The sequence below is a fragment of the Schistocerca cancellata genome, chromosome 8 (assembly GCF_023864275.1).
Source record: "Schistocerca cancellata isolate TAMUIC-IGC-003103 chromosome 8, iqSchCanc2.1, whole genome shotgun sequence".
Classification (NCBI taxonomy): domain Eukaryota; kingdom Metazoa; phylum Arthropoda; class Insecta; order Orthoptera; family Acrididae; genus Schistocerca; species Schistocerca cancellata.
In genome coordinates, this window is record NC_064633.1 from 61,955,828 (window position 1) to 61,973,160 (window position 17,333).

Below are 17,333 nucleotides of genomic sequence, written 5' to 3' on the forward strand. Positions count from 1 at the left end.
GCTGTACAAGCAATGATCACACGCACGGCACAGCGGACACACCAGGAACCGCGGTGTTGGCCGTCGAATGGCGCTAGCTGCGCAGCATTTGTGCACCGCCGCCGTCAGTGTCAGCCAGTTTGCCGTGGCATACGGAGCTCCATCGCAGTCTTTAACACTGGTAGCATGCCGCGACAGCGTGGACGTGAACTGTATGTGCAGTTTGACGGACTTTGAGCGAGGGCGTATAGTGGGCATGCGGGAGGCCGGGTGGACGTACCGCCGAATTGCTCAACACGTGGGGCGTGAGGTCTCCACAGTACATCGATGTTGTCGCCAGTGGTCGGCGGAAGGTGCACGTGCCCGTCGACCTGGGACCGGACCGCAGCGACGCACGGATGCACGCCAAGACCATAGGATCCTACGCAGTGCCGTAGGGGACCGCACCGCCACTTCCCAGCAAATTAGGGACACTGTTGCTCCTGGGGTATCGGCGAGGACCATTCGCAACCGTCCCGCACACCGTTAGGCCGTCTTCCGCTCACGCCCCAACATCGTGCAGCCCGCCTCCAGTGGTGTCGCGACAGGCGTGAATGGAGGGACGAATGGAGTCGTGTCGTCTTCAGCGATGAGAGTCGCTTCTGCCTTGGTGCCAATGATGGTCGTATGCGTGTTTGGCGCCGTCCAGGTGAGCGCCACAATCAGGACTGCATACGACCGAGGCACACAGGGCCAACACCCGGCATCATGGTGTGGGGAGCGATCTCCTACACTGGCCGTACACCACTGGTGATCGTCGAGGGGACACTGAATAGTGCACGGTACATCCAAACCGTCATCGAACCCATCGTTCTACCATTCCTAGACCGGCAAGGGAACTTGCTGTTCCAACAGGACAATGCACGTCCGCATGTATCCCGTGCCACCCAACGTGCTCTAGAAGGTGTAAGTCAACTACCCTGGCCAGCCAGATCTCCGGATCTGTCCCCCATTGAGCATGTTTGGGACTGGATGAAGCGTCGTCTCACGCGGTCTGCACGTCCAGCACGAACGCTGGTCCAACTGAGGCGCCAGGTGGAAATGGCATGGCAAGCCGTTCCACAGGACTACATCCAGTATCTCTACGATCGTCTCCATGGGAGAATAGCAGCCTGCATTGCTGCGAAAGGTGGATATACACAGTACTAGTGCCGACATTGTGCACGCTCTGTTGCCTGTGTCTATGTGCCTGTGGTTCTGTCAGTGTGATCATGTGATGTATCTGACCCCAGGAATGTGTCAATAAAGTTTCCCCTTCCTGGGACAATGAATTCACGGTGTTCTTAATTCAATTTCCAGGAGTGTAGTTTCAACTATTTATTTACAGCTCGTACAAAATAGATACGTGTTTCAAAGTATCACTGACCTTCAGAGTAGTCACCAACATTGTTTTTAAGCCGTTGACAGCGTGTCGTAGGATACTCTTAGCAGTGCCAGTTGTGTTGACTGTTCAAGCGGAGCGGTCTTTTGCCTGACGAATTTGTAGCAGTTCTGCAGCGAATGCCGTGAAGAGTTTCCTTCAGTTTAGAAATCGAGTTGACCTCACGAGCGCGTAAGTCAGGGGAGCGCAGTACGTGGTATAGCACTTAGCAGTCAAACAAACCAGTGACAGCTTGCACTGTACGTTCTTGAGCATTGTACAGCAAAATGATGGTCAGGTCCGGCAGAAACTGTCACCACTTCTGTCTGTAAGCTGGTCGTAAGTTGTGTTCTAAAAATGAACAGCATAGAGACAGTTGTGAAGACACTTTCTTCAGGACCTGACCATCATTTTGCAGGACAATGTTCAAGCACGTACAGTGCAAGTTGTTACTGGTTTGTTTGAATGATGGGGCTGCTAAGTCCTATACCACCTACTGCACTCCCCTAACTTAAGCCCTTGTGAGTTCAACTCGATTTCTAAACTGAAGGAAACCATCATTTGCGACGTCAGTGGTGTCGAGCGAGAGGTCACTCGAGGGCAGGATGCAGGTCTGTTGTGTTGTCTGGTGAGAGCTGGTTCTGCCTCGGTGCCAGTGAAGGCCGCGTGTTGGGTCGGAGGAGGCCGGTTGAGTTCCTGGAACCAGCCTGTCTGCGTGCTGGACACACTGGACCCACGCCTGGAGTTATGCTCTGGGATGCGATTTCGTATGACAGCAGGAGCACTCTTGCGATTTCCTACGCACCTTGACCGCAAATTTGTGCGTCAGTCTGGTGATCCGACTTGTTTTGCTGCCATTCGTGAACAGCATTCCAGGATCTGTTTTCCAAGAGGATAACGCCAGCCCACATACCGCTGTTGCAGCCCTACATGCTCTGTACAGTGTCGACATGCTACTATGGCCTGCTCGATCATAAGATCTGTTTCCAATTGAGGATATATGGGACGTCATTGGACAACCGTTCCAGCGTCATCCACAACCAGAATAAACCGTCTCTGTATTGATCAACCTAATGCAACAGACATGAAGCTGTATGCCACAAACTGTCATCCGACGCCTTTAAAAGACAATGGATGCACGTTTCAACGCTTGTGTTCAACATTCTAGAGGTTAAACCGGCCATTAATGTACAAGCACTTCACACTTGTAATGTCTTATCTCGCGCTTACATTAACCCATTATATTCCATGGTATGATTTATCATACGCTTGCTCTTCTCAGGCATATTTGTTTTCAGAAGCTCTTTGTCAACAACTGAAATATTTACGTTTTATTCTTAGTATGAAAGTCCATTGTTGAAACTGGTAGTAGGAGCGGAGATCAGGATTGTTTATTTCCTAGTGGAAAGCATCTGTTCTAGTGCTATTGACTCTGCTGCTTCTCGTAATTATAAAATTATGATGTGCAGGTTCATAATTTCGCTCATGTTATTACAGATTAGTAATCTGAATACTTAAATGCAGTTTATAAGCACAAATTGGAAAATAGTACGTTATCTGCTTCGTTGTGGTTTCTGGCTTTACGTATGAACCGTGGGGTAATTTTCTCGCAGTTCGTCCGATTCATTTAAGATGTAATGTATCCTGTGATCCTACACCTGATATAATAGAACATCTCTGCACATCAAACTCGACTCCAATAGGTCTTTTTCGTAAAGTTTTTGATGCTGATTTGGTTGAGATTCTGACGAGAGAGACAGTAAAATATGCTGCTCAAAAGGGACACAACGTACAAGTAAGTCATGATGACATCTACAAATAAATCGCTATTTTGCTGTTATCTGGATATTGTAAGATCATGCATAGACGTATGTCCTGGGAGATCAGACCTGACACAAACAATGTCCTTGTTTCGGATTCTATGTCCAGAAATACTTTGGCAAAATTCATAGCATCTTCCATGACAATGATAATGACATCATTGAAAAAGAAGATAGATAAAGTTTATAAGGTTCTGTAATTAATTTCATATCTAAATAAGAAATTTCAAGACACCACAGAACCTCTGCTGTCAAACTTCTCCTTGGATGAGGCCATGGAGCCTTATTATGGCCACCACTTTGTGAAACGGCTGATAAGAGACACGCCAATTCGCTATGGTTTCAAATGGTGGTGTTTAGCCACATCTAATGGATATCTCATCAAATATGTCATTTGTCCTTTATTATTATAATGTCTTAGTTTATTAATGTAACGCAGTACAGCTATTTTGTTGATTCCACTATACGAATTTGCCATTTATACTTGATGTTTAAAAATATAATGGAACCTTATAACATAAATAAAATAAACGTTACAAGTCCTGGCAATTATTATTGTAATTTTTCTTCATTTATTCGTCTAATAAATGATAATAACAAAAAATTCAACATATTACTTGTGGCAAAATTGTGTAAGGAATTCTACCCCTTACTGCCCATGGTATGATATATCATACGTTAATAAAATTATAAATTTAAGACCGTCATCATATATTAATATTCATAATGTGATTGTTAATCCATGTCGGTAGTGGATCTGAAATCAAAATCTAAGGAAATTTCACTACTCTACATTAATCATTTTTTAGGGGTCGCTATTTTTTTCGTGAGAGTACTTTCACAATATGATCCATCGCACTACAAATTTTCATGGACGGGATAAGTGAGGGGTGCCACTAATTTCTATTAATGTTGCTGATTTCAATACCTCGTTTATTGTGGACTGAAGTGTGCTCTTCCATTTTTCAGAGAGGCAAAGAAAAAAACACGAAGGTCGTACTGGAAAAAGGAGAAGAATCGTCATTTTCATGATGGCACCAGAAACTCCCTCCCTCTCTCTCTCTCTCTCTCTCTCTCTCTCTCTCTCTCTCTCTCTGTGTGTGTGTGTGTGTGTGTGTGTGTGTGTGTGTGTGTGTGTGTGTGCGGCCGGCTGAGGTTCTAGGCGCTTCAGTCTGGAACCGGGCGACCGCTACGGTCGCAGGTTCGAATGCTGCCTCGGGCATGGATGTGTGTGATGTCTTTAGGTTAGTTAGGTTTAAATAGTTCTAAGTTCTAGGGGACTGATGACCTGAGAAGTCCCATAGTGCTCAGAGCCATTTGAAACATTTGTGTGTGTGTGTGTGTGTGTGTGTGTGTGTGTGCGTGCAACGACCTATGGGTAATTATAGGCCTGTTGAATGAATTGGTAGATTTGTGTGAAATCAATTTGTTTGGCACACATTATACTGCAGAACCATGTTGATGGATAAACAAACCACTGCTTGCAGGCTAATGCTCCTAGCAGTCCCAACACTCACACGGAAGTGGCCGACAGTGGGCAACTAAAAACTGGTAACTGTGCCAACAGTGCACTGGGCTCTCCGCGTACAGCACAACCTCACGGCATCCAAATTACGCACTACATGAAATACATCTCTCTTTGTTGCTCCTTTGGGTCAGCGCTACTCCCAAATTCTCCGGTCTCGACGGGCGCCGCGTATCGCTGGCGATCTATCTACTCACCCTGTCTCCGTAGTTTTCGTAGAGCACTCGTGCGTACTCGACGAAGTAGTCGGCCAGCCTGGGGTTGGGCCATCCGCCGATGTCCTGCAGCGTCTGTGGGAGGTCCCAGTGGAACATGGTCACCTGGAACACACACACACTCACTCACACTGTGGTGTTTACGCTCGGCAGAAACATCGCCCTACTGCCACACTGCACTGCTGCCGACATTCAGTCTCCGTTCTCTCGTTAACGGTGGTTATTTTCGTACTCAGAATAACATACAGGGTGATTCAAAAAGAATACCACAACTTTAAAAATGTGTATTTAATGAAAGAAACATAATATAACCTTCTGTTATACATCATTACAAACACTATTTAAAAAGGTTTTTTTCACTCAAAAACAAGTTCAGAGATGTTCAATATGGCCCCCTCCAGACACTCGAGCAATATTAACCCAATACTCCAACTCGTTCCACACTCTCTGTAGCATATCAGGCGTAACAGTTTGGATAGCTGCTGTTATTTCTCGTTTCAAATCATCAATGGTGGCTGGGAGAGGTGGCCGAAACACCATATCCTTAACATACCCGCATAAGAAAAAATAGCAGGGGGTAAGATCAGGGCTTCTTGGAGGCCAGTGATGAAGTGCTCTGTCACGGGCTGCCTGGCGGCCGATCCATCGCCTCGGGTAGTTGATGTTCAGGTAGTTACGGACAGATAAGTGCCAATGTGGTGGCGCTCCATCCTGCTGAAATACGAATTGTTGTGCTTCTTGTTCGAGCTGGGGGAACAGCCAATTCTCTAACATCTCCAGATACTGTAGTCCAGTTACAGTAGCACCTTCGAAGAAAAAGGGACCAAAAACTTTATTGGCTGAAATGGCACAGAAAACGTTCACCTTAGGCGAGTCACGTTCATACTGAGTTGTTTCCCGCGGATTCTCAGTGCCCCACATACAGACATCGTGACGGTTGACTTTCCCGTTAGTGTGGAAAGTTGCTTCGTCACTAAACACAATCTTTGAAACGAAAGATTCATCTGTTTCCATTTGAGCAAGGATAAAATCACAGAAATCGATTCTTTTAATCTTATCAGCTGCAGACAGTGCTTGAACCAATTTCAGACAATAAGGTTTCATAACTAACATTTTTCGTAAAACTCTCCATACAGTTGATTGTGGAATTTGCAGCTCTCTGCTAGCTCTGCGAGTCGATTTTCCTGGGCTGCGAACAAAGGCTTGCTGGATGCGTGCTACATTTTCAGAACTTTTCCCTTTGCACAAACACCCATTCTCTGTAAACTGTTTATATCAACGTTTAATACACCACCTATCAGGAGGTTTAACACCATACTTCGTTCAAAATGCACGATGAACAACTGTCGTCGATTCACTTCTGCCGTACTCAATAACACAAAAAGCTTTCTGTTGAGCGGTCGCCATCTTAGCATCAACTGACGCTGACGCCTAATCAACAGCGCCTCAAGCGAACAAATGTACAACTAAATGAAACTTTATAGCTCCCTTAATTCGCCGACAGATAGTGCTTAGCCCTGCCTTTTGTCGTTGCAGAGTTTTAGATTCCTAAAGTTGTGGTATTCTTTTTGAATCACCCTGTATAATTATTATCTGCTAACCATTCTTAGAAGAGAACATTTTTAAGAAATTTGCATCGCTTTGCATAAAAGCTAGTCGAGAATATTTACTTGAAAGCCGGTATTTGTTATCTCTATTCAATTTACTGTCTTCAGAAGCAAAGTACAAAAATAGTTTGTGACTAATTCAGGGTGGGAACGTTTCTATCGTCGGAGCTTCTCCTAATCTAAGCAAGAGCGCAATAGCACGCTTACTATTCTTCTCTCACGGAGTGACGCGGTCAGCAGTGAAATTCTCGATTCGTATTCTAGAGGGCGGAGGCTCAATTCTCCGTCCAGGGATCCAGATTTAAGTTCCCCTTGATTTCCTTAAATCTGTTAAGACGAAATCCGATAAATTCTTGTAAGGTGTTCGCCGATTTCTTTCCACATTTTCTTGAATTTGCTATTGTGATCTGTCTTTAATGGTCACCTGAACGTTAAATATCAGTCTTACTTTCTTCTCTCTGAATTCTGAATTTTTCGAGTGGACAAATCTTGTTAATTTCCGAATGTCAAGAGGTATCACAGTTGACAATGCCACCGAAAGCAAGCGACACATGTTCACAACACTCATATACTGTAGACAATAAAGCCTGATTCTTACCACGGGCTCGATGTCATTTGCCAACAGTCCATCGATGACGTTGTTGTAGTAATCGATGCCCTCCTGGTTGATGTTGTTTATGTCCCCAGTTGGGAGGATCCTGGCCCACGCTATAGACAAGCGGTAGACATCCACCTGCAACAGCACTGACACGTCACTAAAACTATAAAACTACGTACTTTATCTTATGCTGAACAGACAGTTTTGTACCTCTCATCATATGGATTGTTAAAAATTGCTATCCCTTTAGTACATGTGCATAAAACTTTACATATTCTGATGTAAAAGTTGTGTAGCATTATTAGCTGGAATATCCCACTGGGTGGACTTAGGCTCGTGTTAAAAAGGGTATTCTTTCTCCGCGGACGACGGCCCCTTTCCTTGTGGATGCATCTACATCGAAATAAACACGATTACTCTGCAGTTCGCAATTAAATGCTGTGGCGGACGGTTCATCGAACCACCTTAAAGCTCTGACTCTACCTTTTCTCTCTCGAACAGCGCACGGGAATTAGGAACACTTAAATGTTTCCGTGCGAGCTCTGATTTCTCTTATTTTATGAACATGACCATTTCTCCCTGCATAGGTGGGCACCAACAAAATATTTTCACATCCTGAGGAGAATGTTGGTGGTTGGAGTTTCGTGAGGAGATACCACCACAACGAAAAACGCCTTTGTTTTAATGACTGCCACCCCATTTCGCGTATCATATCCGTGATTACCTCCCTCCTATTCGCGATAATACGAAACGAGCTACCTTCTTTGAACTTTTTCGATTTCCTCCGTCAGTCCTATCTGACGCGCATCCCACACCGCACAGCAATAGTCCAGAAGAGGGCGGACGAACGTAGTGTAAGCAAACCCTTTAGTAGACCTGATGCATTCTCTAACTGTTCTGCACAAAAATCGCAATTTGCTTTCCCCACAACGTTATCTGTATGAGTATTTGAATTTAAATTATTCGTAATTGTAATCCTTAAGTACCGGTACTTAGTTAAATTTACAGCCTTTAAATTTGTGTGTATTATCCTGTAGCCGAAATTTAGCCGACTGATTTTCGTACTCATGTGGATTGCTTCACACTCTTCGTTAATTACAGTCAATTGCCACTTTTGTCACCATACAGAGAATTTTGTCGTATGCGTTTCTGTAGATTGTAGTTCAGTGTATTCGGTGTGTGTACAATGCAGCGTTATGTTTGTGCTGTGTGATGATGAGGAGATGTGGGACAGGCTGAAACCTGATGCCGGTACATAGCCTGCTCCCCACCTACACCAACATCTGTGTACTTCTGCTAGCCACCTTACGGTTCTTGGCGGAGGCTGCTTTATGTTCCAGTTGCATATGGTTTGCGGGAACAACGACTGTTGGTAAACCTCCGTGAGGGCTAGAGCCTACCTATTCCTCTCTAACAGGACAAGAGGGCCGCCGAGCGTAACGTCCACACCTGATGGGGGTGGGGGGGGGTCACCATCAACAGTGTCGCATGACTTCACCTGATGAATCACCTCGGAGATATTTTGAATTTAACCCAGTGCATTTGCGCAGAGACTGCCGCTCAGGAACTGTACGCCACCAAGTCTCTTCCCAACGCTGGACAAATACTGTCACAGAAAATTTACCAGCTTGCACCTTCTTGTCTTATCTTTCACATTATAATACACTCCTGGAAATGGAAAAAAGAACACATTGACACCGGTGTGTCAGACCCACCATACTTGCTCCGGACACTGCGAGAGGGCTGTACAAGCAATGATCACACGCACGGCACAGCGGACACACCAGGAACCGCGGTGTTGGCCGTCGAATGGCGCTAGCTGCGCAGCATTTATGCACCGCCACCGTCAGTGTCAGCCAGTTTGCCGTGGCATACGGAGCTCCATCGCAGTCTTTAACACTGGTAGCATGCCGCGACAGTGTGGACGTGAACGGTATGTGCAGTTGACGGACTTTGAGCGAGGGCGTATAGTGGGCATGCGAGAGGCCGGGTGGACGTACCGCCGAATTGCTCAACACGTGGGGCGTGAGGTCTCCACAGTACATCGATGTTGTCGCCAGTGGTCGGCGGAAGGTGCACGTGCCCGTCGACCTGGGACCGGACCGCAGCGACGCACGGATGCACGCCAAGACCGTAGGATCCTACGCAGTGCCGTAGGGGACCGCACCGCCACATCCCAGCAAATTAGGGACACTGTTGCTCCTGGGGTATCGGTGAGGACCATTCGCAACCGTCTCCATGAAGCTGGGCTACGGTCCCGCACACCGTTAGGCCGTCTTCCGCTCACGCCCCAACATCGTGCAGCCCGCCTCCAGTGGTGTCGCGACAGGCGTGAATGGAGGGACGAATGGAGACGTGTCGTCTTCAGCGATGAGAGTCGCTTCTGCCTTGGTGCCAATGATGGTCGTATGCGTGTTTGGCGCCGTGCAGGTGAGCGCCACAATCAGGACTGCATACGACCGAGGCACACAGGGCCAACACCCGGCATCATGGTGTGGGGAGCGATCTCCTACACTGGCCGTACACCACTGGTGATCGTCGAGGGGACACTGAATAGTGCACGGTACATCCAAGCCGTCATCGAACCTATCGTTCTACCATTCCTAGACCGGCAAGGGAACTTGCTGTTCCAACAGGACAATGCACGTCCGCATGTATCCCGTGCCACCCAACGTGCTCTGGAAGGTGTAAGTCAACTACCCTGGCCAGCAAGATCTCCGGATCTGTCCCCCATTGAGCAGTTTGGGACTGGATGAAGCGTCGTCTCACGCGGTCTGCACGTCCAGCACGAACGCTGGTCCAACTGAGGCGCCAGGTGGAAATGGCATGGCAAGTCGTTCCACAGGACTACATCCAGTATCTCTACGATCGTCTCCATGGGAGAATAGCAGCCTGCATTGCTGCGAAAGGTGGATATACACTGTACTAGTGCCGACATTGTGCATGCTCTGTTGCCTGTGTCTATGTGCCTGTGGTTCTGTCAGTGTGATCATGTGATGTATCTGACCCCAGGAATGTGTCAATAAAGTTTCCCCTTCCTGGGACAATGTATTCACGGTGTTCTTATTTCAATTTCCAGGAGTGTATTTCTTTTCACTCAGAGACGACGTAACCAAATAATATTTTCTTTGCTCCGGTAAATAACAAAATATACAGGGTTTGCTTAATACAAACAAACAATGCGGAAGGCGGTATTTATATTATTAAGAATTTATTTATGAAGAGGTAAAATTAAAATTAAAATTCAGAACGTATCAAAATATGTATATAATGCATCCTTTTTGTATGACGTCCAAAAAACGAAAGATGACTATCTCGAGTCCATCCAATAAAAGAAGAAAACGGCAGCAACGAAGGAGCTGCTCTGAGATAGCGTCCTACCCGTGAGAGAGATCATGATGAATCAACGTTATCTCCCGCGAAACAAAACAGAAGACTGCTGTTGCTGATGTGGGAGATTTGTATATGACAATCACTAAGTTGCTACCTGTTAGAAGTTACCCTGCTGGCGGTTAAAGATGCCGTTTTAAGCACCGTAATTCGAGCACTTATCTAGTCGCTTTAGTCGGGCGCAGCAAGCCACAAAAAATCACTCCGATTGCTCCCGTCTCCACGAGATGATAGACGAACCAGCGTTTCAGACACTTTGTCTTATACTCTGCTTCGACACGGGGTGGTCAAAAACGTGGAAACACAAAACACGAAACACAGTGTCCAGTGCGGTGTAGAAAAACTGTTGCCATTCAAAATATAGCTTCCCGCCGTCTCGGAATGAATAAATGCAGAAGGTGAATGGTTTTCAAAGGTATCTTCCACCATTCATCCCGAAAAATAGCAACAAGTTTAAGTAACGATGATGAAGGAAGATACCAACCACACTTCTCTCTAAAGTAAACACGTAAGGCTGAGTAGTATTGAGATCTGATGACTGTGGCGCGCAGGGGAGACTCGACAATTCATCCTGGTGCACTCAAAACCCGGGTCGGTGCAAGCTGTGTGAACAAGGGCCTTGGCGTCTCGGAACACAGCATCACCACTGCGAAACAAAGACTGTACCACGGCATGGACTTGACAAGCCAAAATGGTCACCCACTCCTTGATGGTAAAAAGGAAATGATCGTATGGCATTGTTGGCCGGGAGGCCCCGTGCGGGGAAGTTCGGCCACCGTATTGGAAGTCCTTTTTAGTTAACAGCACTTCGGCGTCTTGCGAGTCAATGATGATGAGGAGCACACAACAGCCAGTCAACACGAGGCAGAGAAAATCTCTGACCCCGCCGGGAATCGAACCCGGGACCCCGTGCGCGGGAAGCGAGAACGTTACCGCCAGACCACGAGGTGCGGACTCCTTGGTGGTTATATGACCTTTTAGAGTAACCGTGGGGACCACAAAGTACCACGATAATGGGTGCCTAAATAATTGCCGAAACCCCGCAATGTTTCATTCTTGGCACGTAAAATTGGTCAGAAGTTGGACACAGTGCGAAACATAACTAATCGGACTAAATGACTTTTTTACATTTCTGCCTTGTCCAGGTATTACAGCTTCGGCACCACGATATCCTGTTACGGACATTAGCATTGCTAATGAGCGGTTTTGGAATTCCAGCTATCCCCGCAGTTCCCCATTTACGGAGACCCTTCGTGTTGTTTTGGTGCTGACAGGATGTGCGGGTGGCATTCAGTTCTTCAGTGACTTTTGCAGCTTTCGTAATCTTCTTTTTAGTGATTATTCTCTTCAATGACCGTCCGTCGCGTTCAGTGAAGATACATTTCCATCCGCGTTGTCACTTAAGTTCTTCCGCTTTACCTGTATGCGGTATACATCTTCGATACGGTGCCTCTCGAAAGACCAGCCATTCCGGCTACCTTGCTTACGGATTCACCCACTATACGAGACCCAACAACTTGCCAGTGCTCCGAGCTTAGACATATTGCAGTCCCAACTACGCAGAACACTGTCCTGAACACGACTAACGCCTGTAACACATCGAGGGCATTCCACAGATGGCGTTCGTGGTGAGACGCAACATCGCAGGCTTCAGGCTTGGCTAGCATCTCATCTACCTTTACACTGATCAGCCGGAACATTACGACCAACTACCTGACAACTGATATGTCCGCTTTTGACACAGATAACAGCGGCGACGCGTCGTGGCATGGACGCAGTGAGGTCTTGGTAGATCACTGGAGGCAGTTGGTACCACATCTGCGCACACAAGTCATCTAATTTCCGTAAATTCGGGGAGGCGGGCGATGAGCTCTGACGTCACACTCGATCACGTCCTTTTTGTGTTCCATCGGGTTCAGATCTGGTGAGTTGGGGGGCCAACACATCAGTTGGAACTTGCCACTGTATTCCTGAACTACTCCATCACATCCTTGGCTTTGTGATATGACGAATTATCTTGTTGAAAAATGCTATTGCCATCGGCTAACATGAAGGGATGTACGTGATCCCTAACTAGTGTACGATACTCCTTGGCCGTCATGGTGCCTTGCACGAACTCCACTGAACCCATGGCTGCCAACGTAAATGTTCCCCAGAGCATAAGGGAGACGCCGCCAGCTTGTCTCCGTCCGGCAGTACACGTGTTAAGGAGCTGTTGCCCTGGAAGACGACGGATTCGCGCCCTCTCATCGGCACGATGAAGGAGGTCTCGGGATTCATCAGACCACGCAACGCTCTGTCACTGCGCCAAGGTCCACAGTGTCGATGGTCACGTGCTCGTTTCAGTCTTACTTGCCGATGTCGTGGTGTTAACATTGGCACATGCGTGGGTCGTCGATCGCGGGAGCACATCGTTATGAGTGTTCGGTGCACTGTGTGTTCAAACACACTTAAGTCTGATTTCCGGCACAGTTCACCGCCTGTCCTGTTTTACCAGTCTGCCCAGCATATGACGTCCGACATCCTTCATGAGTTGTGACCGCCCAACTTCCCGACGTCTGGACGTGGTTTCACCGCGCGTTGAAGACACTCACCACAGCGCTCCTCGAACACCCGACAGGACACGCAATTTTCGAAATGCTCCCTCCGAGCCTCCGGGTCATCACAGTCTGCACTCGGTCAATCTCAGATAAATGGCGCGCCTTCCAATTCTAGACACTGACACCACGCTCACGCTTCGCATCATACACGGTGTTTCAAAAATGACCGGTATATTTGAAACAGCAATAAAAACTAAACGAACAGCGATAGAAATACACCGTTTGTTGCAATATGCTTGGGACAACAGTACATTTTCAGGCGGACAAACTTTCGAAATTACAGTAGTTACAATTTTCAACAACAGATGGCGCTGCAAGTGATGTGAAAGATATAGAAGACAACGCAGTCTGTGGGTGCGCCATTCTGTACGTCGTCTTTCTGCTGTAAGCGTGTGCTGTTCAGAACGTGCACGTGTGCTGTAGACAACATGGTTTATTCCTTAGAACAGAGGATTTTTCTGGTGTTGGAATTCCACCGCCTAGAACACAGTGTTGTTGCAACAAGACGAAGTTTTCAACGGAGGTTTAATGTAACCAAAGGACCGAAAAGCGATACAATAAAGGATCTGTTTGAAAACCTTCAACGGACTGGGAACGTGACGGATGAACGTGCCGGAAAGGTAGGGCGACCGCGTACGGCAACCACAGAGGGCAACGCGCAGCTAGTGCAGCAGGTGATCCGACAGCGGCCTCGGGTTTCCGTTCGCCGTGTTGCAGCTGCGGTCCAAATGACGCCAACGTCAGCGTATCGTCTCATGCGCCAGAGTTTACACCTCTATCCATACAAAATTCAAACGCGGCAACCCCTCAGCGCCGCTACCATTGCTGCACGAGAGACATTCGCTAACAATATAGTGCACAGGATTGATGATGGCGATATGCATGTGGGCAGCATTTGGTTTACTGACGAAGCTTATTTTTACCTGGACGGCTTCGTCAATAAACAGAACTGGCGCATATGGGGAACCGAAAAGCCCCATGTTGCAGTCCCATCATCCCTGCATCCTCAAAAAGTACTGGTCTGGGCCGCCATTTCTTCCAAAGGAATCATTGGCCCATTTTTCAGATCCGAAACGATAACTGCATCACGCTATCTGGACATTCTTCGTGAATTTGTGGCGGTACAAACTGCCTTAGACGACACTGCGAACACCTCGTGGTTTATGCAAGATGGTGCCCAGCCACATCGCACGGCCGACGTCTTTAATTTCCTGAATGAATATTTCGATGATCGTGTGATTGCTTTGGGCTATCCGAAACATACAGGAGGCGGCGTGGATTGGCCTCTCTATTCGCCAGACATGAACCCCTGTGACTTCTTTCTGTGGGGCCACGTGAAAGACCAGGTGTACCGCCAGAATCCAGAAACAATTGAACAGCTGAAGCAGTACATCTCATCTGCATGTGAAGCCATTCCGCCAGACACGTTGTCAAAGGTTTCGGGTAATTTCATTCAGAGACTACGCCATATTATTGCTACGCATGGTGGATATGTGGAAAATATCGTACTATAGAGTTTCCCAGACCGCAGCGCCATCTGTTGTTGAAAATTGTAACTACTGTAATTTCGAAAGTTTGTCTGCCTGAAAATGTACTGTTGTCCCAAGCATATTGCAACAAACGGTGTATTTCTATCGCTGCTCGTTTAGTTTTTACTGCCGTTACAAATACACCGGTCATTTTTGAAACACCCTGTACGTTTGAGTCACTAACGAAAACTTTCACTATTATTATTCGTCCAACTGCCGCCTACTCCTTGTTTAAGAGGGGCGCGTAAATGTTCCATTTGCTTCCGGTACGAACTTGCAACCACCAGACACTGATTCTAACCGTTTTGCAGGCAGCTCAGGCTTTATTGCGGAACTAGTGCATTTTTCGTGGGCCCAACACTTCCGCAGCTATCTTTATTGCTTGCGCTAATTATAGAGGGAACCTTAAGTCACACTCTGGCAGAATTGTGACTGCGAATTTGTAATAAACTGGTGATCGCGTGCCTTGAACTTCTGTCGTAACATGTTCAAGGGCCGACTGGTGATTCAATGTGTGTACTGGCTGTTATGGATGTACGTGTTTCTTGAGTTCCTTCTTCATAAAGTACTGTATTTTTTCTACATGTGTTTTATCGTTGCTTTTGTTATACTGATTACTCTGTATGTTCGTGTAGATCGTATCTCAGTAGCACAGTGTTGTAGACTGTATGTCATTAACACATCATCACACATTGTGAGCCTTCAGCTGTTGGCCACGTGCTCTTGCATTCATGAAACTTCCTGGCAGTCCTGCCGGACTGAGACTCGAACTCGGGACCTTTGTCTTTCTCGGGCATGTGTTCTAGCTACTTTTTTCAAAGCATTTATTGAAGGAACAATATAACACATTCAAAATACGTACTAAGTACATGTACAAACCATGCACACATGTTATACATGAAATGATTTAAACAAAAAGAGTCTGATCATTGCAATTATGCCGATGTTAAAGAAATACAACGGAAGATTGTGTTACTGACTAAATTACCAGAAAGAATTAATCAGAATATGAAGAAAAGTTTTTTTAAAGTCATTCATACTTCTTCTAACATGAATAAATAAAAAAACTGCTATTTGAATTTCTTGTGCTCCAATCTTTACAGAAGCAGTAATAGGATTTACCAGCAAGTTTGTCGGATAATTTTTAATATATTGATGTACACACAAGGAAATCGTCTCCGTGAGAGACAGGTTAAGGGAAGAAACCGATCTTTAACCTTCTCAGATCAGTCAGATTAGTTATGAGCATTTCACACAATTGTAGGGAAGTTATCAAAACTTATACAGAATATGGAAGATTTATGCCCGTGGCACATAAAAACAATTTAATAATCATATTAGGCAATCTCTTAAATACTTTAGAATGGTGGAAAAGAGATGTTATAAAGAGGACTAGCCTTCCAACTACACTTTCTGAACATTAATGGATTGTTAATTATCTGTAGTGATCATACCTATATAACAGATCTTTCACTGAAAAACTGATTGACGCATCACAGTGTAAAAATGAACTGGGCAATTTGTCAGCCATTGAATATTACACTGTATCTTATGGTTTTAACCAATCGATAAAGACGTTTCCATAAAAACTGTCAGTTTTCATATTTATGCTATAAACCAATAATACAGCTTTAATGATTTGTGTTTTGACACTATTAGACACACAATATGACTGTCACATAAGTTCTGTACATTAGCTTATAAAATTTCAAAAACTGCTTTCTGGAGTAGAAAAATCACACACTAAAAATTTAGCGTAAAATGTAAATAACATCCTTAAGGTAACTACAGTACATCACTGTCAACACAGTCTTCTTTTTGATATTAACCAATGCCCATACGTTCAAATATAATTTTTAACGTATTTTTACGTATTTTTACGTATTTTTACGTATTTTAACGTATTTTTAACGTATTACCGAACTTATTCTTGTGACTTGAATACCTTCTACTGTTGTGGTACTCACACAGCATGTGTACCTTGAACTCTATGTTGCTGTCGGATCCTAGTTTGTTAATGATGTAATTAACAAAATTTCCCAGCAACCAGTACAGAGCGTTATTTTTTGCCTCTGGGAAACAGCGTGCTTCCGGCCTGTGGCTCAATGACAGCGATATACTCTCAGGGGATGTCGTAATCAGAGCTTTTCGATCTCGGACCCACTTCCAACTATTCATGTGACCGCTGCAATCGGCACTTACATAACTGAACTCAATACAGAAAACCCTCACATGCGCTAAACGAGTATTCTGCGCATCAATCGGGGGAAGCAGGCTTCGAGGTTTAATGATCTCGAAAAGTTGTCTGGTTACGCATTCTCACGATTCTCTTATTAAATTAACTTGATAAAAAGCGCAGAGGCTTCACCCTTTATATCAGTTAATCCTAGTCCACCATTTTAAAGTGGCTACTTTAGCACTTGCTCTGAACGCTTTACTTTTCCTCAAAAAGTTTGTGATTCTGGACGTTATTCTCCTCGCTATCATACTCGGTATTGGAAACAGCTGGGCCGTATAGTAAGCTTCAGCAAGGATGCGTAAGTTGATATACTTTGTTCCTCGAACTTGGTTCATATATCGAGTTAAATTCTCTATAATGGCTCCTTGCACTTTCCAATTTAAAGCCGTCATTTTCATGCGGTATGCTGTCAGGGTGATCCCAAGTGTTTTA

At 45.7% G+C, this 17,333-nt stretch overlaps 1 protein-coding gene across 1 annotated transcript in view; it reads right to left on the minus strand.

The window, feature by feature from the left end:
- Nucleotides 1-17,333, minus strand: part of LOC126094948 (myrosinase 1-like) — a 105,319-nt gene that overhangs the window by 61,698 nt on the left and 26,288 nt on the right. Inside the window, exons 3-4 of the mRNA XM_049909601.1 lie at nt 7,144-7,278; nt 4,921-5,043 (exon numbers count right to left, since the gene is read on the minus strand). Coding sequence (XP_049765558.1) covers nt 4,921-5,043; nt 7,144-7,278 — 258 coding nt within the window. The remainder of the gene's footprint in view (nt 1-4,920; nt 5,044-7,143; nt 7,279-17,333) is intronic.